This window comes from Aedes albopictus, chromosome 2 (assembly GCF_035046485.1).
Source record: "Aedes albopictus strain Foshan chromosome 2, AalbF5, whole genome shotgun sequence".
Classification (NCBI taxonomy): Eukaryota; Metazoa; Arthropoda; class Insecta; order Diptera; family Culicidae; genus Aedes; species Aedes albopictus.
In genome coordinates this window covers 4,451,116-4,475,317 of record NC_085137.1, presented here as the reverse complement: position 1 = coordinate 4,475,317, position 24,202 = coordinate 4,451,116, and the positions used below count along the sequence as shown (strand labels likewise).

General features: G+C 38.3%; 1 protein-coding gene across 1 annotated transcript in view; it reads left to right on the top strand.

Annotated features, from left to right (window-relative positions):
- Positions 1 to 10,446: 10,446 nt before the first annotated feature.
- Positions 10,447 to 24,202, top strand: part of LOC134283906 (gamma-aminobutyric acid type B receptor subunit 2-like) — a 32,809-nt gene continuing 19,053 nt past the window's right edge. Inside the window, exons 1-5 of the mRNA XM_062849032.1 lie at positions 10,447 to 11,039; positions 17,810 to 17,953; positions 18,017 to 18,292; positions 18,608 to 18,673; positions 18,740 to 18,925. Of these exons, the coding sequence (XP_062705016.1) occupies positions 10,620 to 11,039; positions 17,810 to 17,953; positions 18,017 to 18,292; positions 18,608 to 18,673; positions 18,740 to 18,925 (1,092 nt within the window). The 5' untranslated portion in view covers positions 10,447 to 10,619. The remainder of the gene's footprint in view (positions 11,040 to 17,809; positions 17,954 to 18,016; positions 18,293 to 18,607; positions 18,674 to 18,739; positions 18,926 to 24,202) is intronic.

Below are 24,202 nucleotides of genomic sequence, written 5' to 3'. Positions count from 1 at the left end.
TCTCATGCGGCCGTCACCTCAGAAGCATTCGACGAAGGCAGGGCGGGTTTAGTGGTGTAAAGTGCTGCTGCCGGCGGCGGTTAGTGAACCGTGGAAAACGCCGTGACCATGTGGTAAGGATATGGTCGGAAAGGAGCAATATTTTACCAAATAGTTTTCAAATATTTTAAAGATGAAAGTTTTCATTTGCTAAAAAATCAACGGTTAGGCCTCTCAATAAGTTTGCATGTTGACATTGACACAATTTTTAGACCATATTTTTTGCCATGCTATTTTCTTTGTTCTATCTTCAATTTTCTATCTTGTATGTTCATTATCTTCTCAACCATTTCTTTCTTCATCTATTTTCTCTTTTTTCTGTATCTTTCTGTTTTCTTCTTTTGAATTTATATATCTTCTCTTTGTATTCCCCATAATCTACTATCTGTTTTCTATCTTCTATCTGCTCTATCTTGTCTATCTCATATCTTCTATTTTCTTCTTTTTTTATTTTTCTATTTTTTTTATTTTTTTTATTTTTTTTAATTTTTCTATTTTTCTAATTTTTCTTCAACGAGCCTTTATTATAGATTTGCTTCATGAAAGATTTTTCCCCATTACGAATGCATTTTTTGAGTAATAATTGTTATTAAATCTGAAACTTAGTGTCATATCTAGCCCACTGTGTGCCATCGCCGTACCTAGGTACCACACACATCTTCTAACGAGCACGGAAACGGAAGCTGGATCGTATTTACCGTCCTTGGCGATTCGCCGCGTCGTCAGCATCCATCATCACCATGGTAGGCCATGATGCATGACGGCTGGGCCGCCAGCCGTGCGCCTAGCCTACTGCAAACACACCCGGCTGCCGAAGCGAAATTGCAAGCTTCATGGAAAACACCATCACGGCTGAAGGTTTTCCCGAGGGAAATTCCACCATCATTTTCCCACCGACCGACGTCGTCGTCGTCGTTGTCGTCATCTTACCCCGAAGCCGATTCCAGTTAATAACGGGCAGTTTGTTCTCGGGTTGTTTTAAGTTTCATCCTTTGGCCGACCGTTCTTGCCCCCCTCCTCGTTGCTTCCACCATCTCCCTTCCTAGCGGTATACCTAGCGAACTCCTTCCGAACAAACCCCATTAGAGTCGATTTAATATTTACTCTACACGACATATTTCCAATCTATTGTAGTAGTCACGTACCGAGTGGTTGTTGGGTTGCGAGATTAATAGCGAACAAGAGGCTGGAAGCAATGTCTGAAAGATACAGGTCAGTCTACTATGGCAAAGCAACCCATGCCAGACTACTAGTAGGCCGTCCGGATCCGGTGACGGGGGTGCACATCGGTTCCAATTGTTCGGAGAAGTGGTCACATCTTGCTTTTCTGTTTAGACATTCAATTGTTTTAGGAAATTCTCTCCCTTCTGGAATTCTTTGAGTAATTTGTTCTGGAATTCCTTCGGGATTATTTAAATTATAACGGTAATTATTTTTTGAATTCTTGCACAATTCTTTGTCACGCAATTTATTTTGGTTTTTTTTCGACAATTTGTTTCAAACACTTTTTTGGAAATTCCATAGGGAATTTATTTAAAATTCTTGTATCAATTGCTTTAGAAGTTCTTCTGATATTGTTAGTAATGGATTTTTGTTTTCCAGTCATTTTTTTCTAGAGTTTCTTTTGACATTTAGAAATTTTTACGACAATTACGGAATTCTTCCGTAATTTGCTTTGGTCATTTTCCTGGAAATATGTCTTCCTTGATTCCTTAAGAAATTTCTCTAGCAATTTCTTAAGGAATCCTTCTAGATTTTGTCTTATTAGGAAAGTCTTCCAGCAATTATTTTGAGAAATTCTCCAATGATAAATTCGAGATGTTTTCTGTTGATTTGGGTGCTTGTTTTTAGAAAGTGTGATGTTCTTATATTAGATATATGCATAACAGTAATAATAGCGTGATCGAGAGTGTCTAGAAAGCACAAACAAAAACTTTGGACCTAATATTTATATCTTCCGTTCTTTAAATTTACTTTGCGAATGCCTCCAAAAGTTTCTTATGTCTTCAGAATTTCTAAGTGGATTTTACAGAGGAATTGCTTAAGAAATTACAGGAGTTAATAAATTGCTAGAGGAATTTGTAAAAAAGTTGCCAGATTCCTAAATTTCAAAAAAAAAGTGTCGTAGAATTTCAGAACTAACTGTCACAAAAACATATGAATAAAAAACTACCAGAGAAATCCCTCAAGAGATTCCAGATAGATAACATATCTGAGAAATTTACTGAAAAATAAATGAGGAAACTGTTAGTTTACAGAGTTTTATCTGGCAAGTTCTTGGAAATTCCTCTGGAAATATATTAAGAAATTACTCTAGAAGTTTCTTCTGGAATTCATTTGACAATTTGTTCTGGATTCCTTTTGAAAAGTTGAGAATTTCCTTAGACACTTTCGGAGAAAATCCTAATAGAATTGACGGATTTTGAATTCCTAAAAAATACGATATACTTTGCATAGGAATTGTTTGCGAAATTTCTGAGAAAATACCACAGGTAGAATTTCTTCATAAATTACAGAAGGAGTTCTCAAAAGTATTCAAAAATCATAAATAAATTGCATTATTTATTCATGCATTGTTGAATTTTAGAAGAAATTGTCTTCAAAAAAAAAAAAAGAAACAAAAATCAAAGACATTCCTAAGCGAATTTCTGGAGGAATTTATAAATCTTGAACTTGTTTCGTAATGTGCTTTGGTTCTTATTGCGGTAATTCATTTGAACATACCTCCGTTGATCATCCTTGTTTCTAGAAATCTTCTTCTTCTTGGCGTAACGTCCTCACTGGGACAAAGCCTGCTTCAGTGTTCTATGAGCACTTCTACAGTTATTAACTGAGAGCTTCCTCTGCCAATGACCATTTTGCATGTGTATATCGTGTGGCAGGCACGAAGATACTCTATGCCCAAGGAAGTCAAGGAAATTTCCTTTACGAAAAGATCCTGGACCGACCGGAAATCGAACCCGTCACCCTCAGCATGGTCATGCTGAATACCCGTGCGTTTACCGCCTCGGCTATATGGGCCTCCGGCAATTCTTTTACCAATTTCTCCGACAATAAATTCAAAATTAAAGAGTTGCCGGAGTTTAAAAAAATGATCGTAGAATTTCAGAACTAACTGCCACGAAAAATTTGAAAAATATACCACAGGAATCCCTCGAGGAATTTTAGGTATAATATCTGAGAAATTTACTGAGAAATAAATGATGAAACGGTATTTTTTTCAGAGCCCTATCTGCCAATTTCTTTGGTAATCTCTCTGACAATATCTTAAGGAATATCTCTAGAAGTTTTTTCAGAAACACATTTGACAATTTGTACAGGATTTCTTGCAGGAAACTTGAGAATTTCATAAGACTAGTGAAAATCGTGCATGATGTGACGCATTCCTAAATTCCCATAAAAATTGGCAGAGGGCTTTGTATAGGAATTGCCGGAGGAATTTATCGAGAATATCCTGGACAAATTGCAACAGCAAAGCTCTTAAAAAATACCACGGGTTAAATTTCTTCATTAACTACAGAAGAAACTCCTGAAAGTATCTTAAAAAATGACGAATTGATGAGACATTACCAGAAGAAATCCTGAAGGAATTGGCGGATTCCCAAATTCCTAAAAAAATGACGAAGGACTTTGTATAGCAGTCCCGAACAAGTTGTCAGAGAAGCTGTTGAATAAATACCAGGAGTGAAAATTTCAAAAGGTTTTTTACATGTATTGCCAGATTTTTTAAGGAATTGTCTACTTCTCAAATAAATTTCCGAAAAAAAAAAATCCTTAACAATTTTTTAGAGGAATTAATACAAAAAATGTCAAAATTTGTGGAGTAATTCCTCCGGGAAATCTTTGAGGGACGCTATCGAGAATACCTTCGGAGATTCAATCCATAATCTCTTCTGGATTTTTTTTAGGAATTCTCAGGTAATTGCTTTATGCATTCCAACGAAATTTTCCAAGGGAATTCCTCCGACATTATTGTTTGAAATTGTTCCTTTAGCAATTTATTCAGCAGGCTTCATTGGACATTTTCTTGGGAAATTTCTTCAGGATAATTTTCTCTGGCATTTATGAATTATGTGGTAGTTGTTTTAAGAACTCCAACGAAATTTTTTTTATGAAATACCTCCGACAATTTTTTTTTAAATTCTACCAGAAATTCGTATATAAATTCCTCCGGAAGTTTATTTAGCAGACTCCTATAGACATTTTATTGGAAAATTGATCCAGGAATTTTCACCGTTTTTTTACGAATTCTCTGGTATTTTTTTCGAATTCCAACCAAATTTTCTCAAGGAATTCCTCCGGTGTTTTTTTTTTGAAAACTCTTGTGCGAATTTGTTTAGAAATTCCTCTGGCAATTTATTTTGCAGGCAAGGAAATTTCAGGAATTTTTCAAACTTAACCCTGTTACTGAAAATTGGAGAAGATCATCAAATAATTGCAAGAGAAATTCCCAAAGAAACGGTTGAAAAATTTAGTTCACAAGTTATCAGAGGAATTCCTTAAAAAAAATCCTCCGGCATTTTTTTGATAATTCTTCCGGAAATTTCCTTAGAAATGCTAAGGAAATTTATTTAGCAGATTCCTTTGAAATTCTTCATGGGAGACTCCCTCAGGATTTTTTTTAACTTAACCATTAGAAATTGATTGATACTAAATAAATTGGCGGAGGAGTTCCTGAAAAAAATATTATAAAAGAACAAAGCAGTTGTCAAAAAATATCTTGAAAATAGATGACCCGGGTAGAGGTGAATAACAAACCAATAACTAAAGAATAACATATTTTGTCATCATATCTAAAATTGCAATTCTTTAGTTTTTTATGAATAGCTCAGGATGACACATAAATAACAAAACATGATATCATTGTGAAACTTGTAATTAACGAGTTATTATTTAATGGTATAATAATATAATAATAACAAATATTGCTATCATACAATCAGCCACAATATCAAAACAATAACATAATTTACCATCATATTAAAATGTGTTATTATTTTGACATTCTTTTTGCTATTTTGTATTTTGATATTACAATGGCAAAATCAGTTATCCTTTAGTTGTTATGCCATAGAAGTTTAGTTATTGTTTTTGTTATTTTAACTCTTATTTCAAACAAACTAATAGCAAATTTTGCCCTTCAAACATTTTATTGTAATGGTAAATTTTGCCATTCATTTGCCGTTTCGCTACCCGGGGATTAGATTGATGGTAACTATGGATGGATATAGCCACAAGGGGCAGGGTTTCAGTTGTATCTCACGGCGTCTCAGTAGATTCGAGAGAGATCCAGGGATCTAGGGGCATTCAGGGGATCTGGGGAGAAGTGAGGAACATTTCTGGGATGGCAGAAGACTCCAGTTGTTCTAGAAGGTTCCAGGGAGTCAGAATTATTCCTGGGGCACTTGAGTTCGCTTCAGGAGATCTCAAAATCATTTCAGGGGGTTTCAGAGGGATCCAGGGAGGTTTTAAAGGCGTTTCAGAGGAATCCAAGAGGTACCCGCGGCTCTAGATACATTTCATGGATTCTCAGGAGAAGTATGGGGCTTTTCAGAGGCTTCCAAGGGATTTCAGGAGTTCCAGATGCTTTCAGAGGGTCTCAGCCCAAGTAACAATTGATTGGTTTTGTTTGATTTTTATTATGGTTTTATTACAGCATTAGTCAAAACTCACAATTTTATGACTACTTTTATCAAAACTATTGAAGAAAGGTTTTATAGCATTCTTGAAGTTATTTATAAAACCAGAATTCAAGAGTAAACAAAACTCTTCAATATGGAAAATGTATAACCATTTTATAGCAGCAATAAAACTACCAGAATTCTCAACAAATGATGTTCCATTTGATTAGCAACGACATCTGTTGGTAGCTAGGCAGAAGTTATAACATAACTGGCCATCTTGCTTATGTTCGATTTTCGCCAATTTCGAATGTCACCATATTGGAGAGTTAAAGAACATGAATTGGAAATCGGTTTGCAAACCCGAGAGTTAGCCAGGAGATGCTCTTAAAGAGGTAATCAAAAGGTTTTGATGTATGAATCAGTTTTATTGTTACGAAAATCTCTTATAGAACACAATTAAACTGTTTAAGTTTCAGAGATGTTTTTTAAGTAATTTCAATGGGTTTCTAGAGGGGGTCTCAGGGGCGTTTTGGGAGCCTCAGGGCGTTGTAGAAGCGTTTTAGGGAGTCTCATTGAATGTTCCAGGCAAGTTCCAGGGGTTCTCAAAGGTTGTTTAAGACGAGCTCAGGAGCATTTCAGTGGGTTTCAGATGGATCCAGGGCGGTTTCAGGGGGCTCAGGAGGTATCAAGGATGTTTCAGGTGATTTCAGAGACGTTTTAGAAAATCTCAGAAAAGACAAACCAGCCAAGGGCTGAAAGACTCTATAATAGAGCTAAATCAATCAATCAGAAAATCTCAGAGGATTCCAGGGGGGTACCAGGGGGATTCAGGGAGTTGAAACGGGTTTTCAAGGAGTCAAAGAGGCGTTTCATGGGGCACAGCGCGTGTTAGGGAGTGGAGGGGGGGGATTCAAGGGCGGTTCAAGGGGCCTAAGGTAGCTTCATGGTGGTTCTAGGGGATCTAAGGGGCATTTCAGGGGGTCACTAGGAAATGTCAGGGGCGTTTCATGAGATCTCAAGGGTGTCTCAGAGTTCAGGGAGTCTCAGAGGGCTCCCGGTACGTTTTGTGAGGTCTTGGAGGGATTTGGAAGTTATTTTTTAATTTCAGGAGGTTTCAGAGGGTTTCAGGGGTTGTAAGGGGTCTCAGGGGCTTTTCAAGAATTTCAGGTGGTTTCGAAGCGATTCAGGGGGTCTCAAGGAAGTTTCAGAGGGCTTTCAGGAGTTTCTTCGGAATGTTTCTGGATGTTTCACGTACGGACCCGGAGCTTCCTAAATCTCCCTGAAACGCCCCTTAAACCTTTTGAAACATCTCTGAATGATCCGCTGAAACAATTCTCAGGCCACCCTGAATCCCCCGGAAAGCAAAGCAAAGCAAAGCAAAGCAAAGCAAAGCAAAGCAAAGCAAAGCAAAGCAAAGCAAAGCAAAGCAAAGCAAAGCAAAGCAAAGCAAAGCAAAGCAAAGCAAAGCAAAGCAAAGCAAAGCAAAGCAAAGCAAAGCAAAGCAAAGCAAAGCAAAGCAAAGCAAAGCAAAGCAAAGCAAAGCAAAGCAAAGCAAAGCAAAGGTAATCGTACACATCGTAGCTGCTGCTCCGTTCCCCGTGGGACTGCACAATTGTGCACAATTCGAGAGTTCAGGAATTTAAAGTCAATAACGGAGCTGGCGGAGTTCGACAACCGTAGCTACTAGAAACCGTGGAATCCACAGTATTCTCTCAGTTGTCACGGGAAGGAGAGGTGGTTAGTAGGGTAGGGTAAGGTGTGGATCTAGGAACCACCTCTAGTAGGTGATATGATCCACTAGTTATATGGAAATACACGTCGTGGTCTTCGTCACGACTATGATTTAATGATTTATTTGGTCACAAAAGTAAGAGTAACACACATACGTGTGCAATGGACGTTCAATATCAAACGTGTCAGCACATTGATCGTTTACTTAACCGTCAACACCGACCTTCTCACGAAGTCACGTGATTCTGATACCGGATTTTGTGCTCGCGCTTCCATCGCCCTACCGTGAAAATCGACTACGCAAACATTGCACTCGTGGTAGAAGATCATTTGCTGCCACCTGCGCGACAAATTTTCTTCACCATTCACTTAATGTTTTTTTTTTCCCTCATCTGTAGAGCCTTTTAACCACTGCGTCCATTATTTAGGAATATTGTGGTATGACCCATATTTAATTTGGTGCTAATCGATTATCCTGTCACAATTGAGCTGTGATGGACATTGGTTGATATAGCACTCGATCCCAACTAGGCACAACTCGTTTTATAAAGTCTATTACCCTGTTAGGATTACTTTGCCAAACTTCCAAGGGCTCTAATAACCCTTTTCCAAATATTGACAACCTTTGATTGGATAGCTCTCCACAGCTGCAGAGTAAATGTTCAGCGGTTTCGTTTTCACCTTGACAAAAACGACACTCAGATGATTGGATTTTTCCAATCTTGTGTAGATGGTACCTACTGGGGCAGTGACCGGTCATCAGGCCCGTTATTACCCTCAGGTCTCTCTTGTTTAAATTTAGTATGGTCCTGGCTTTTGCTGCACTAGGTCTTATAAATATTTTTGCTTGTCTGGATGTATCCGTGGCATTCCAATTGGTTTCTACCATAGACATTTCCCATATTTTTAGTTTCGTCCTAAGAGTACACTCAGGAACTCCACAGAATGGTTCAGGGCCTACGAAGCTCGATGCTGCACCCTGTCTGGCTAGATTGTCGGCGTTTTCATTTCCCTGAATTCCGCAATGGCCGGGCACCCAGTATAATGTTACTTCGTTCCTACTGGCCAACTGCTTCAGAGAAAGAATGCATTCCCACACTAGCTTGGACTGGCAAGTGAATGCCCTTAGCGCATTTAGAGCAGCTTGACTGTCTGAGAAGATGCAGATTTTTGCAAATCTGTAATTTCTCCTCAGGCAAGTATTAGCACACTCTAATATGGCTTGAATCTCTGCTTGAAACACAGTGGGACTACATCCCATTGGTATAGCTTTACTTATACCTGGGCCAAAAACTCCAGCACCAGTATTTTCCCCCATCTTAGACCCATCAGTATAAAATACAATAGAACCTGGACGTAAGCTTGGCCCACCAGAATCCCAAATATTGCGGCTTGGTTTAACCACATTAAAGGGAACATCATAGTTGGTCTTCGTTATCATCCAATCCTCTACTGTTTTAATATCTGAGTTTAAATTGAAGTCTTTGACGATCTTCAAATGTCCTACTAGATCACCTTCTAGCAGTTTGTTGTGACGCAGAAACTGCAGGACACTTTTTGCCGCTTGCAGTTGAACAAATTGGTGCAATGGTAACATATTGAGAAGGGCATCTAATGCAACCGATGGTGTGCTTTTCATTGCCCCTGTAATTGAAATACATGCAAGTCTTTGAAGCTTGCTTAGCTTCTTTTGAGCGGTTACCTCGATTGTTTTAGGCCACCATACAAGTGAAGCATATGTAACTTTTGGCCGGACTATTGCTGCATAAATCCAGTTTGTCATGTTTGGTCTCAGCCCCCAGGTTTTCCCCAAGGCTTTATTGCAAACCCAAAGGGCATTTGTACCCTTAGTTAATACCTTGTTTAGATGAGAATTCCAATTCAATCTTTTGTCCAAAGTTACACCGAGATGTTTAACTTCTTCCGAGAACTGAATTTGAACTCCATCTAAAGAAGGTTGGGTAAGATGTAATTTCTTCCTTCTAGTAAAAGGAACGATAACAGTTTTAGAAGGGTTTACGCTTAACCCCTCTTTCCTACACCATTTGAGAGTAACATTCAGCGCATGTTGAAGCCGATTTGAAATCGTAGTATCATATTTCCCACGTACCAAAATGGCCACATCATCTGCGTATCCTATCACCTCAAAACCTTGATTTATTAGCTTTTTAAGGAGTTCGTCCACTACCAGAGACCACAGTAAGGGCGATAGTACTCCTCCTTGAGGACAGCCCTTTATAGATCTAACAGATAGCTGCGCACCTCCTAGATCAGTAGAAATTTCCCGATCTTCTAGCATAGATATTATCCATTCAATAATGCGTTTATCCAAGCCCCTTGCTTCCATTGCTGAACGCATGGAGCTGTAGGATGCATTGTCAAATGCTCCCTCAATGTCGAGAAAAGCAACCACGGCTACTTCCTTGGCTTGAAGCGATTTCTCAACTTTGCTAACTAACGACTGTAGCGCCGTTATCGTAGATTTACCCGATTGGTTACTTAATGTTTGGTTTTTGTACTCAAAAACACACTTTTTAAGCCACTCACACTTTTACTATTTAGGTACTGGCTCAAGAACATGCGGCTCTACTTCTTGATACAATGAATTCTCTCTTCCTTGTCTTTGCACACTCCAGTTAATATTAAGTGGTATTTTTTCATTGTTTTCGTTGTTTTTTTTTTTGTATTTTTGGGGCTTAAATTGATAAAAAGCATTGAAAAAATATTCAATTTTTGACTTATGGTGGTACCACTGTGGGGTGGTTTCCTTCTCCGTTATGTTCTACCATTCTATCCATCGAGCCTTCTGCGAAGGAAAAAAGGGTTGCTTGGATCCGGGTTGGATTTGCACAGTAGAGGCTCTTTATCAACATGGATGGCATCTTGCGAGTGCATAACCCCACCAAGCACGTGTTTTACCGCGCGAAAAACCACGCGAGAGTCACGATCAGATTTTCTCTCCATTCTCTCACTGAGTTTTCTTTCCGGAAAAAGTGAGGATTATTCATGCTGCCTCCAACTGAGCCGACCGACAGTCCCACTCAAGCTTTTGACTCGGACGGAAGGACGATTCCATGTGAAGAGATGGTGTTTCCCATTTATCTTTCAGCTAAAGTGATACGACGACGAGCGAAATAAACATACGAATGTCGAGTGTGTGATTAACAAGGCAAATAGTGAGAGTGGAGGAAGGAAGGGACCGCAAGTACCCTTTTAAAGTGAACAATGTTGGTGCGGTTGGCGTTTATCCTGTTGTGGTTTCTGGAGCTTTTGGGTGCCGGGATGCCATCGTCGTGGGTGTCCTCGTCCTCGTCGAACTTTGAAAATTTCACCCGTGGTCCGGAGTTTGCCGCGAAGAGGAGGATACTGCGAAGCATAGATAAATCGGTCCTGTTGGTGAATGAAACGACAAAAGTGTTGAACAGGAATACCATTAACACGGCCTTTGAACGAACCCGACCGGCGACGGGGAAGAAGCGGCTGAGGGAGGTCTCCATTCTGGGGCTGTTTGAATTGAGCACCCGGCACGGAGTACGGAAGGAAGGATTCAGTGAATTGGCTGCTGCTCAATTGGCAGTTCAGCACAACAATCGGAGGGGTCTGCTGCTGGGATATACTCTGAAGCTGTTGACGAACGATACAAAGGTTTGTATTGAAGTAACATTTATATGTATAATCATAGATATTCTGAACAGCGCCGGATTGTATTTTCCTTGGTTTATATTACAGGAGCAAGTTAATCCAACCGACAACTCAGGATTTCTTTTCAAGACTGCGTTACATTACTTAACCCTTAAAATGGCCGGACGGTCTAAATATTTTTCAAAAATCGAGATATCAGTGCTCTTAAGCTGAAATTTTGTACACATCAAGGGGAATAGTTGTACTATAAAATGTATTGATGGACATCCCCCTACACCCTTCCCCCTTTTGGTGGGGTGTCGAAATAAGTGGCTTTTTTCGAATTTTTCGGAATGTCCCGTGAAATTGTTTGAATACATGATACGTTATGGAATTTGAGTCATATGCTCTGTAAGCGCCTGAATGTAAACAATGCGATCAATTCATGGGAAAATTATGCAGAATACTCTTAGAGACATAAGCGGGCAGCTGTGTTCGGTTTGTTTGGATATTCTAGGATATCCAAACTATCCTGGAGTTACGACTTACATGGTCAACAGGATCTACCGCAGCTCCAATGCAATAAAACTTTGCGGCTTTTGACCGTTATGTTCCGAGTTGCTTTGTTATTGACCGAGAAGTACTTCCTCCAGTTTCGGAACATTTCAAGGTACGCAAAATGTCCTTGAGTTCAGGACTTCCAAGGTCTACAGAATCTACCGCAATCACCATGCCATCTACGTTGGTGATTATTGGTCATTGTTATCCATCGTATTCCGAAATGTCACGAGAAAATTTTTCTGAGGTTGTGCGACATTGTAAGGTACGCAAAATGTCCTGGAGTTCACGACATCCAAGGTCTACAGAATCTACCGCAATTACTATGCCATCTACGTTGGTGATTGTCGGTCATTGTTATCCATGGAACTCCGAAATGTTACGAGAAAATCTTTCTGAGGTTGTGCGGCATTGTAAGGTACGCAAAATGTCCTGGAGTTACAGACTTCCAAGGTGTACAGAATCTACCGCAATCACCATGCCGTCTACGTTGGTGATTATCGGTCATTGTTATCCATGGCACTCCAAAATGTTACGAGAAAATTTTTCTGAGGTTGTACGACATTGTAGCGTACGCAAAATGTCCTGGAGTTCAGAACTTTCAAGGTCTACAGAATCTACCGAAACTACTATGCCATCTACGTTGGTGATTATCGGTCATTGTTATCCATGCTACTCCAAAATGTAACGAGAGTATCTTTCTGAGGTTTTTCGACAATGTAAGGTAAAACCTATGGTGAAACCTATGCTCTTCAGAGCACCAAAAGCTTCGTTCTTTGCCCTATACGATCGATGCTGATGAGATCATAATCATCAGCAATGCCAAGAAGCATGTACGATTGCGACCATCCATCATATCTTCATAACAATTTGGTGGATTTACTAGCAGCAGCAGATTTAGCGCTTGTTAAGTCCCATCAGAATTCTGTCTTTCCCAGCAGTCATGTTATTTTAAGCTAGTTAGGGCCTTCTGAACTTTATTCAGTATTGTTGGATTCTGCAGGGTCTAGCTCGAATCCAAAGTGAGATTCAATCCTGGATTCAATAAACCACGATCAGATGATGAACAGAAAATCTAATACTTTTTCTACTTAAAGCGTTTTATACTGAAACTTTTTCTGAAATATCCACTAAGACAGTTTGACGACTACAACAGAATTTGTGTTTTTTTTTCTGTTTTAGGGTGATCAATTTTACCAAAAATGGAGTATTCGAGCTAATATGTACTACCATAAACTTGTTCTGAAAAAAAATAAATTTATGAATATAAAACATCATTTTCTTATCAAGTGAGAATAAAAACTCTGTTTTTTACAATTTCAGTAAAAATAAATCTAAAATATTCACTTAAAATATTATGAAATCAAATTGGTCAAAAACTTCTCAATAGATTTTTAGATTTCCGAGTTCCAAAGTGTTCTTAATCTCCATAAACACTTACAAAAATTGTTTCCATACTTGCACCAATTTTGAAATTCTGTATAATTATGCAGATTTCTGAGATATTTTGAACAAGCACTTTTTTTGTAAGTGAAGAAAGAATACCCTTGAAATATTTTATGGGAATGTAATCTTCATAAATCAATGAACATCTGGACATGTTTCTTGAAACTACTGAAAATATTGCCGCTTTTGCAGTATTTTCGTCCACTTCAACCTGATTTCCGCCCCACTGGGATGTACCCATTTCTCATTTTCACGTGCTACTGATTACCGATATAGAAAGAAAAACGAAAAACAAAGTTACAATATTAAAAATTAGTATAATTTGCACCAAATAGAATTGAAAAATTATATTTTTTGGTTACACCGCGGCCCCTCTGGACTCCCAGGAGGCCGCGGACCACCGGTTGGGAACCCGTGCTTTAGAGATTTCTTCAAACACTTTCTTTTTTTCAGAAATTTCTTAAGTGACTTCAGGAAGAATTCCTCCAGGGCTTTGGTTTTCGACAAATTCAGCGTATATATTAGGAAAAAAATTACAAGAAATTCTACGAAGCTTTTGGAGCGGACCTGGTGTGATGGTTAGAACACTTGACTTTCACGCCGAGGATCTGGGATCGAATCCCACTCCCGACAAACTCATAAAATGTGAGTTCTTCCTTCGGAAGGGAAGTACAGCGTGGGTCCCGAGATGAACTCGCCTAGGGCCAAAAATCTCGTTAATACAGATAAAAAAAAAGAAAAAAAAAATACGAAGCATTTCTCCTGAGGTATCTTCTGAAGCTCTCTGAGAGATTGCTTAAGAAATTTCACCAGGGATTACTTCAGTAATTTCGTTAGTAATCCCCTCAGCGATTTCCTGGGAAATTTGAGAATTTTCGCCAGATATCTCTTAGTAGTTTTTTCTTGAAATTATTTCCAGAATTCCTTTAGATTTTTCTTACGAAATTATTTTAGAAATTCCTTCAAGCACTTTCCCAATAATTATAACAGGATTTTCTCCAGAGATCACTTCCGAGATTGCTTTACGTATTTAATCCAGGAATCGTGTCTGAACATTATCAAGTATTTTTTCTAAGAATCTCCACTACTCTGGAGTTTTTCACGGATTCCTTGAGAAAATCATTTATGGATTCCTTAATAAATTATAGCAATTTAACAATATCTGGAAGAGCTGCTGAATCAATCTTTGAAGGAATCCCAGGAAGTACGTCTGACGAAAACACAGACGTTATTTCAAAGAGAACCTGCAGACATTTCTGCAGGAATTCTTGAAGAAATTTCTCAAGGGACTGTTGAAGGAATTTTCGCAGGATTGAAAAAAAAATGCATGGAACAAATTTCTACGTGGAGCGGACCTGGTGTGATGGTTAGAACATTTGACTATCACGCCGAGGACCTGGGATCGAATCCCACTCCCGACAAACTCACAAAAAGTGAGTTTTTCCTTAGGAAGGGAATTAAAGCGTATGTCCCGAGTTGAACTAACAGGACTAAAAATCTCGTTAATATAGATAAAAAAATCCTTCTCCTGAAATTCCTCATGGAACTTTAAGAGAATTTATTGAAAACTTTTAGAACAGTTCATGGAGAATTCGTTCAATAAAGTACCTGAAAGGTTTTCTTAAAAAAAATCTAGAATTTCTAGAAAAAAATTCTGAATTTCTTGTGGAAAAAGAACCTAAAAGGTCCTTGAAGGAAATGCTGGAGGAATTTCTGGGGAAATATATAAAGAATAATACTGGAACGCCTGGAAGTACACCTGTACGAATATATGCAGAAATCTTTAGATAGATACGTAAAAAAGCTGGTTTAAAGAATTTTTGTTACAATCTTTTAAAGGCCTAGGACTGAAAATGTAAAAAAATAAATAAAACATTGTGAATCCCGGGAGAAAATTATGGAGGGATTCCTGGAAAAACTTCTGATTTTTTCTGAAGCATTTCCTAAGGGATACCCCAGAAGATTTCAGGAGAAGATTCAGAAGGAATCCAAGGAAAACTATCCAAACTAATGTGAAATTACCCATGAATTTTTAAGAGCATGTCTGAAGGAAACCCGTGAAAAATTCTTGAAGATTGGCTGGAAGATTTTTTTTAAGAATCCTAGAATGATTTAAGCTACATAGAAAATTTGGAAGATTCTCTTGAAGAAATCCTAAAGATTTCATAGAAGGCTTTCTAAAGTTCTCACTGGAGTAATTTCTGAAGAAATCCCTGGAGGATTTTTTGAAGAAATTGCATGAGAAATTCGTTATTGGTTTTCTTAATTATCCCTTCGGGAGAAATTTCTGAAAGATTCCCTCGATTAATTTCTGAAATTCAATCCTGCAAGATTTTCTAAACGAACCCGAGAAATTTTTGGAGGTATATTTCGTGGAATTTCCGAAGAAAGCAGCTTTTTTCCCTCGAATTCCTGGTAATGTCCTTGGAGAAAATTCTTAAAGATTCCCTGTAATTTTTTTAAAGAATCTCTGAAATATATACTTAGGACTCACAGATTTTTTTTTTTAAGTAATCTCTGAAGACAATGCTAATGAATTTCTATGAACTTTTGCGAAGTTTTCTTTCAATCCCTGGATGATTGGTCTTCAGGAATCCCTTAAGGATTATCTTTGAGAATCCACGTAAGATTTTTTTAAGGAGACTTTGGATGATGCTCTTGGAAAAAACTTTTTCTTTTTTTCTCGAAATTTCTGAAGGAATTCAAATTGTTTCATTTTCTAAAATAAATCGCAGGAAGAATTTTCTAAAAGAATCTCAGGATAGTTTTTTTGAAAAACTATGGAGCACTTTTTTAGGCCACTCTTAGAGCTCTGAAGGAAGTTTTCTGGAGAAAATCCGTTGAAGATTTTCTGAAAGAAATCACTAAAGGAAGATTGGGGGAGGGTTTAGGGATACCTAAACCCTTTAGGATTATTTCAAGGAATCTCTGAAATCCTTTTTGAAGAAAGGAATGTTCTAAAGTTTTTTTTTTCTTGAAATTTCTGAAAGATTCCTGATTTTTTTTATTTAAAAGATATCTCTGAAAGAATTTTCTGAAAGAGCTCTAGAAAAGATTTCTGGAAAAATAACCATGGAGCGATTCTGACGCAACTCATAGAATTCTGGAGAAATTTCTGGAGCAATGCATGGATGATTTCTTAAAAGAACCCCTGGAGAGCTTTCAAAAGCAATCCGTGAATGGATTTCTGACGAATTCCATGAAATAATTCCGGAAGGAACTTTTGGAAGGATTTATAAAACTGTTCTTAAGCTTATTTAGTTCTTTGTTTCTGGATGAATCTCTAGGAAACTTCAGAAGAATTCATGAATGCTACCATAGATGTTCTAATGAAATCGTTAGAATATTTTTTAAGAAGAATTCCCAGAGAAATCTCAGAAGGATTACATGGAATACTTTCTAAAGTTATCGGTGGAGGTATTTCTTAAGAAATGCCTGGAGAATTTTCTATAGATATCAATGGAATCAATCTAAAATTTTAAAATTGGGAACTTTTGGAGGAACCTCTCGAAGAATTTCTGAAGCATTGCCCAGAAAGGCTTTCTGATAAAATTTAATCCTGCAAGATTTTTTAAAATGTGTACGTAAGATAGTGAACAATGAATAAAATAAACCTAAGATTTTTTTCAGAAATTTTCTTTTTCTCTTCCAAATTTTTGTTGAAATTTTCTAATAAATTTCCTAATAAATTAAAGGCATATCTGAAGGAAGACCTTCTGAAAAAATCCCTGGAGGATTTTCTGAAGGAATCCAAGGGACAATTTTGGAAGGAACCTTTGAATGGATTTATGAAAGAGATCTTTGTTTTTTTATCTCTTAGTTTATGAATGAATCTCTATAGGAAATATCTTGAATGATTCTACAGATATTCTATAGAAACTTTGGAATAGTATCAGAAGGAATCTCGGGCAGAATTTCTTAAAGATTTCATGGAAGACTTCCTAAGGTTATCGGTGGAGGAATTTCTGAAGAAATGCCTGGAGAATTTTCTATAGAAATCAATGGGGTAATATTTGAAAAAATCCATCATGGGGTTTTGAATTGCTTCTTCTACATAGTTGTAACATAACGAGCACTAGCGCAGTTTCATTGCGATAGTATTTCCTTTTGTCATAGAGAAAATTGATATGTAATTCAACGTCTTCGTTCAATCTTTTTAAGGATTGATAGCCATTGTTTGATACTTTTGAAATATTCTTCGGGCCGGTGGAACTGTCGATAAAGTAACTTTCCAAGTAACAATTTGATGCTGCACAAACGTTTTTTCAACTATTTTAAATCAGCCTCCTTTGAACAGAAGCTGAGCACAAGAGGCACAATCCTTAATTCAGCTCCTAAACATCTAATTTTGGTAATTTTATTCAACCTCTAGCTAATTTGTGGTTGCTTAGGTCAGCTGTCAAAAAATATTTGATTAAGGGTTGAACTACAGATGATTAATTCTGCTTGTTGGTGTATGTTTTAAAGCTGGTTACCCAGATAAATAATATTCTTTTTAACTTGATATTCAGCCATCTATGTATTGCTGATTAAAGAGATTGAACAAGCAATACATCAGACCAATATTCAGCTGTCATTATGTTCAGCCATTGACACCATTAACGAGCTATTGTTCAGCTAATACTCTCACTGTTCGACATTCATTGTTGCTTGGGTTATCTCGCTATAATTATAAACTTCATGTAACAAAGCGAGATCGTTGAATCTTTCCGAATCCTAAAAGCTTAAATTTGCTAAATAATCGTTTACTACGCTAACATCCACTTATATTTGCTTTCTATTTCTTACAGTGTGATCCCGGTGTCGGAATCGATCGGTTTTTCCACGCCCTGTACACCCATCAAGACAAGCGCATCATGATGGTCCTTGGCTCTGCTTGCTCAGAAGTTACCGAAAGTTTAGCCAAAGTCGTTCCATATTGGAACATCGTGCAGGTCAGTTTTCCAGATTTGATAAACAAGATCAACAGAAGTGATCTTTTACCCACCATTTTGCAGGTCTCTTTCGGATCAACATCGCCAGCGTTGAGCGATCGCCGCGAATTCCCACTGTTCTACCGAACAGTGGCACCCGATTCATCGCACAATCCTGCCCGAATCGCATTCATCAAGCACTTTGCCTGGGATACGGTGGCCACCTTTTCCGAAAACGAGGAAGGCCATTCGTTGGCCGTGAACGACTTGGTGACCGATCTTGAGCTGGCCAACATCACCTGTGCGGCTACGATCTCCTTTGCGGAAACCGATTTCAAGGAGCAACTCAAACTGCTAAGGGTATTTTGTTGACCCCGAAACCCCCCAACCCTCTTTGTCGACTATCTTTACCATAGCGTTCCCCCTTCATTGTGTCGTTGAGCTCACAGTAGGAATGCGGTTGATGAACACCCACGTAGCGTTGATTGTTGTACTGTCGAACCACCTCACCGTAGAGACCCTTCCTCAGTATATTGTAGTGCGTAGTATTGTCATGTTTTTCTCCCGGAATGATGCCAACGTTAGGTAAGAGTTCTTGCTGTTCTATTATAGGTACACGACAGTAACTAAGGAAGACAATTAGTGTTGATATAACTCATTATTTTCTTCTTACAGGAAAAGGACATTCGAGTGATTATCGGAAGTTTCTCACATGAAATCGCTCCTAAAGTTTTTTGCGAGGTACCTATTTCATATCGGAATCATACATGTTTCATCGCTTCAGATGCTCATTCATTCTATTCGTAGGCTTACCACCTGGGAATGTACGGATCGGAATACGCATGGATTCTACAGGATACCCATATTTCTTTCTGGTGGCTTGAGCAGAATAGTGTGTGTCCGTTGCCGATCCTGCTGAAGGCCGTGGAAAATGTGCTGCTAGTGTCCAGCTATAACAGCATCGTTGGAATGGGAACAGCACTCAGTGGTTTGGTAAGTTAATACTTACTGCTGAGAGCTTTCACTTCGCAAAATGAATCAGGACTTTCTGAAGGAATTCCAGGAAGAAAAAATCGTAGAAATAGAATTTCAAGACGAATCCCTGAGGAAGTTTTTAGATCAACCCCTAGTGGGGTTCTGGAAAAATCCCTGTAGAAATCTCTACGGGAACTCTTTGAAAAAAAAAAACCGTGGAAAAATTCCTGCATAAATCCCTGTTAGAATCTTTGCAAGAACTTCTGTTGAAATTCTTGGAAGATGCTCCGGAGAATTTTTTTGATAAATTTTAAGATTATAACAATTTCTGGGTAAACTTTTGATAGAAGTCATGGAGGAATACCTAATGGCATCCCCAAATGTAAATCTTGCAGAAATTCCTTAAGTAATTTCTGGAAAAAATCTCAAGCAATTCTAGAGCAATCCCTGACGAAATTCTTGGAGGAATCCTTAGAGCAATCATTTGAAGAATTTCTGAATCTTTGAAGGGGTTCTTGGATAAATCACTGGAAAAACAGTAATTCAGGGACAAAATAAATAAAACACCAGAAACATTCTTGGATATATCCCTGGAGAAGATTCTGAAAGAATTTTTAGAAAAATAAGTTTATCCATTGGAAAACAATGTGAAAAGATTCGTTGAGTGAATAATAGTGAATCTTTGGAAGAATCCCTTAAAAAATCTGAAGAAAGACTAGAGCATTTTCTGAATAAATCTCTGGTGTTAGCAAAACAAGCATTACTAGATCAACAATTGCTAACTTCAATTGATTCCCGTCTGTCTTATGTGTATTTCCATTAATTTACGGAAACTTGCACCGTTAATAAACAGACAGAAATCAGCTCTACCAGCTACTGGTAATACTAGTTTACAACTTTAGAACACTTTTGGAATTTTACTTAAAAATCAAGTTTTACAGTTTTTAGAAATATGAAATTTACTTCAACTAAAATATCTTGCGTTACAATCATTTTGCATGAATAGAAAGCTGAACACAATTTATGCGTCAGATTGATGGAAGTCAAGTTATTGCCTCGTAATAGGAAATCTTCAAAAAAAAAAATCATTGGAAATTGATCCAGGAATCTCATAAGAAATATTTCCTGAAGTCTCTCTAGAAATTTGATCATTTTTTTTTAAATTGGGCCGATGCAAATATTGCTTTTCTTTTATGTCCGAGGTCTCTCATCGGGTACGAGGGGGGGGGGTAAAAATAAACAAGGAACGAACAAAAAAATCTATTGAAAAATTACAAATTATGCAAACTATTGAAAAAAAAATTCAACTATTGAAAAATAATTGCTTGTAAACATTTTTTCTATTGAAAATGGTGTCATGGGCAGCCATGTTTTTTGCCCCTTCAATATTTTGGGATTTTTGAAGGGGGGGATGACATAAAACAAATTAAATATTTGCATTGGCCTTACCAAATTACTTAAAAAAATTCGTCAGAAATTTCACCTGACATTTTTCTAGAAGTTACAGTATAAATTCTACCAGGATCTTTTTCACAGAATTTCATCTGTAAAATCTCCGTGAATCTAATCAGAACCTGTGTGGAGTGTAATGCATAATAAGCAACATGTCTTTAGCTTATTTTAGAGTGTTGCCCCCAATCACTAACGAACCGAAAACAGCCTTTTCCAAGTAACGCCTAACGCCCTGCTGTCAGCGCGTTGTCAACCAGAACAAGGTTGGCCATGACTTTTCCTTTTTCTTCGGTTGGCCGTCGGACGCACCGGACGCATCGTTGCTTGCTGCAGCAGACCACCCGTGGGTCAAAGCCCGACTTGCTCAATGGCGAACCTGCCAGGTTTATTGCGAATTTTCGCAATAAGCTGTGGCTTGCTCTGGAGATTTGTAAGTATAATAAAGTGAAAAAAAAAGTGAATCCCGTGGCTGATGATTGTCGTCTGCAATGGAAAGCAAATGTCGCGCATTGTTGGTCATTTTTGAAAAAAAAAAAAAAAAACAGAACGTGAAAGGGTGAATAAGATAGAAATGTGTTGTTTAGTTTGGCAATTGAAAATGGTCGGGGAGCTAGAGGGAATGGTTTTTGAAGCGATATTACTGGTTCCGGCTACTAATGTCGGAGGCGCTCTGGAAGAGCGCCGGACTAATTCGAATTTCGGGTTCGAAAAGGAAAAGTGGCCTGGAGGGCCACCGCAATATTTTTTGTTTTGGCTGATGATGCCGAAGGCGCTCTGGAAGAGCGCCGGAATGATTCGATTTTGGGATCGAATGGAAACGTGGCCTGGAAAACTACTGCAATTATTTGGTTTCGGCTGGTGATGCCGAAGGCGCTCTAGAAGAGCGCCGGAGTGATTCGATGTCGGTATCGAATAGAAACGTGACCTGGAGAGCCTCTGCAAAAATTTGGTTTCGGCTAGTGATGCTGAAGGCGCTCTGGAAGAGCGCCGGAGTTATTCGATTTCGGAATCGAACAGAAAACTGGCCTGGAGAGCCACCGAGTTGCTTAACATTTCGGCGGGTGATGTCGAAGTTGCTCTGGAAGAGCGCTGGATTGATTTTATGTGGGGATCGAACTGTAAAAAAGGCCCGGATAGTCATCGGATTATTTCGGTTGTGGATGGTGATGCCGTAGGCGCTCTGGAAGAGCGCCGGAGTGATCGATTTTGGGATCGATTAACCAAATGTAGCCTTGAGAGTCACCGAGTTTAGGGTTCAGCTGGTGACACCGAAGCCGCTGGAGTGGTTGAATTACGTTATGTTATCAAATAATCAAAGATGGTTTCTGGAGAATCACCTAATTGTTTTGGCTCCGGCTGGTGATGCCAAAAGGTTGTAGAAGAGCACCAGAAGAATTCGATTACGGAATAGATAAAAACAAAATGCCACTGATTTGTTGTTTTGGATTTAGATGGCGAAGGTTCTCTAAAGTGCCCACACAATGCATACGTTTGCGTGTGCGTGACAGTAGTTTGACATATTTCCCTTGAGAAAACGGTAAAAAAACGCACCTTGACGGGACGGACGCTATGTGCTCCAGGCTTAAACGATCAATGATGCTTTGATTTTTGGTCAGAGAAAGATGATTTAGTGAACCATTAATTCTTATGTTATTAGGTCCACCCAGGAAGAGCGATGAAGTAGTTTTTTGGATCGAAAGATGGAATATTCTGCAAGCCTTCAGGGCTACAGAACACTGTAAAAAGAAGTTTTTTTTATTGTCCGCTTTACTCTACATTTTGATGCAGAAAATGCTGTACCTACAAACGATTGGTGATCTTGATAACGATGCAAAAATGTTGAATTTGGGATTTTTTTGAATTGGGATTTTTTTTCGTAAATAAAATGACAAAGATCACTCAAGAGTTTGTTTGCCAGGAAGGCAATGTCTCGCACTGTTTACACCGTGATTTTTCGTATGGTTTAGAACTGGAATTCGACTTTGAGCTATGCAAGAGTCGCATTTCGTCCAAATGCTTAGGAATCCGATGATGAGAGTCGAAAATTTTTGCAGAAAACCCGGAATATCGACGCACGCACGGCAAGTGATGTTTGTTTTATTGCCATCGTCGCATGATTTGCGTTTGTTGCGGAGCACTTGTGTTGCCAACATACACCGCTTAGGGCAAAGCGTTTGTTATTCGGTGTAGTCCGCTTATGCGCACCCCTGGATGTATTACTGTTTAGCTATCGAGGCGCTGTTTCAAGAAATTCCTATGATTTATTGAAAATAACAATCAGATCGTATGAAAAATCGCCAAAAGTATGAGAATTACGAACACAGAAAAGTTAGTGAATTGAAATCGAGGATTGCTCTGATATGTATTATTTTTGTAAAATTACGGATTCGGAGTGTATTTTCACTAAGAAATTGTGCAACAAATATAAGAACACAGTGCATTATCGTGAAACAAAAAAGAAAATTGATTCTTGTGCAACGTTTAGTAGTTCATGCTCCCGATGTTTAGGGAAAGTAGAGCGGAAATGATGGTGTACTCTGAACCCCGGCAATCCAGAAGTGGTATCCGAGCTCTCGGATTTAAAAACGATAAAAGTTAACAGTCATCTCCATTTTGGAAAGCAAATCAGATGTATTTTCATTGTTTAAAAAAAAAACGAATCTTGGCTGACAGGACAATTTCATTAGGATTTTGAAGAGGGCTGACAAAGGCCAAAAATTAGCATTCGATTCAACATGACGTTTATTATGTTTGTATGTTTTATTGCTCAATTCGTAGCAAAATGAGCTTGAAGCACCAACACTGCCTCGCTGATGCGTAAAATATCGTGCAAAGTAATAAGCAAAGGGAAACAATCATCAAAACGAATATTTTCAATTGATTTGTGTACTTTCCAAAATAAGCACTAGCAACGGACGAGCCGTATACCCGAGAATCAAGAATAAGTTATGGTAAACCGACCCTTCTGGGACTTGGTTAGTCTTCCTATGTGTTTTCAGCTCATGAATGTGTTTGCCGAGAACTTAGAAATTGACATTAGACGCAGGGATTGTCGGCATGCACAGTGCGGTGCCAAAAAGCCTGTGTACAATCTCAAGTGCTTGTCTCCCTTTTTTCCTGAGAAACGGAGACGTACATATGAATGAGAGCCTTTTGTAACTATGCCAGAGACAAATCGCAGCACTGGCTCTATTCTTGATGACGCGGAAAAGAATGCACAGTGCATTTGATTGATGCTTCCAACTAACAAAAAGACACCTGATAAATTAATTAGAAAGTTATTGTGTTTTCAACAAAGTTGTTAGGCTTGTTCAGGACTTACAACTGATGGATCGATTGATTCAAAATCTTATCAATCTTGCGTAGAGTTAAACACAGAGCCAAGCACAGAAAAGCACAGAGAGAGTGCACTCCACAAAAATTGAGGGAAAGGATAACTCTAGCACACTGCAAAGGAAGTGTGCAACACACAGCCTACGGTTCAGTAGAGGCCTCAGCAGCCCAAAACGGTTCAGTAGAGGCCTCAAGGGTAGAAAACTTTAATGGTATGGTATTTGAAGCAGTTAGTATATAATGGTATTCGTACTGCTTCATAATAAAGAGTGTCTGATCGATAGTCCTGGAAACTGAATACATGTATCGAAGATATTAATTCCTCCGAAGAAATATTATTGCATGAAATGCTATCACAGAGTTCGATAATACCAACAGAACATTTCTCTTATTATTTTGGTTTCTTTTCTCTGTATTTCTTTGTAGGCCGATATTCGATTGTACATGGTTGTCTGACGAGTTTGACATATTGGTTTTAAGAAAAACAGTGTAGCAAGAACTCAGTTGTTC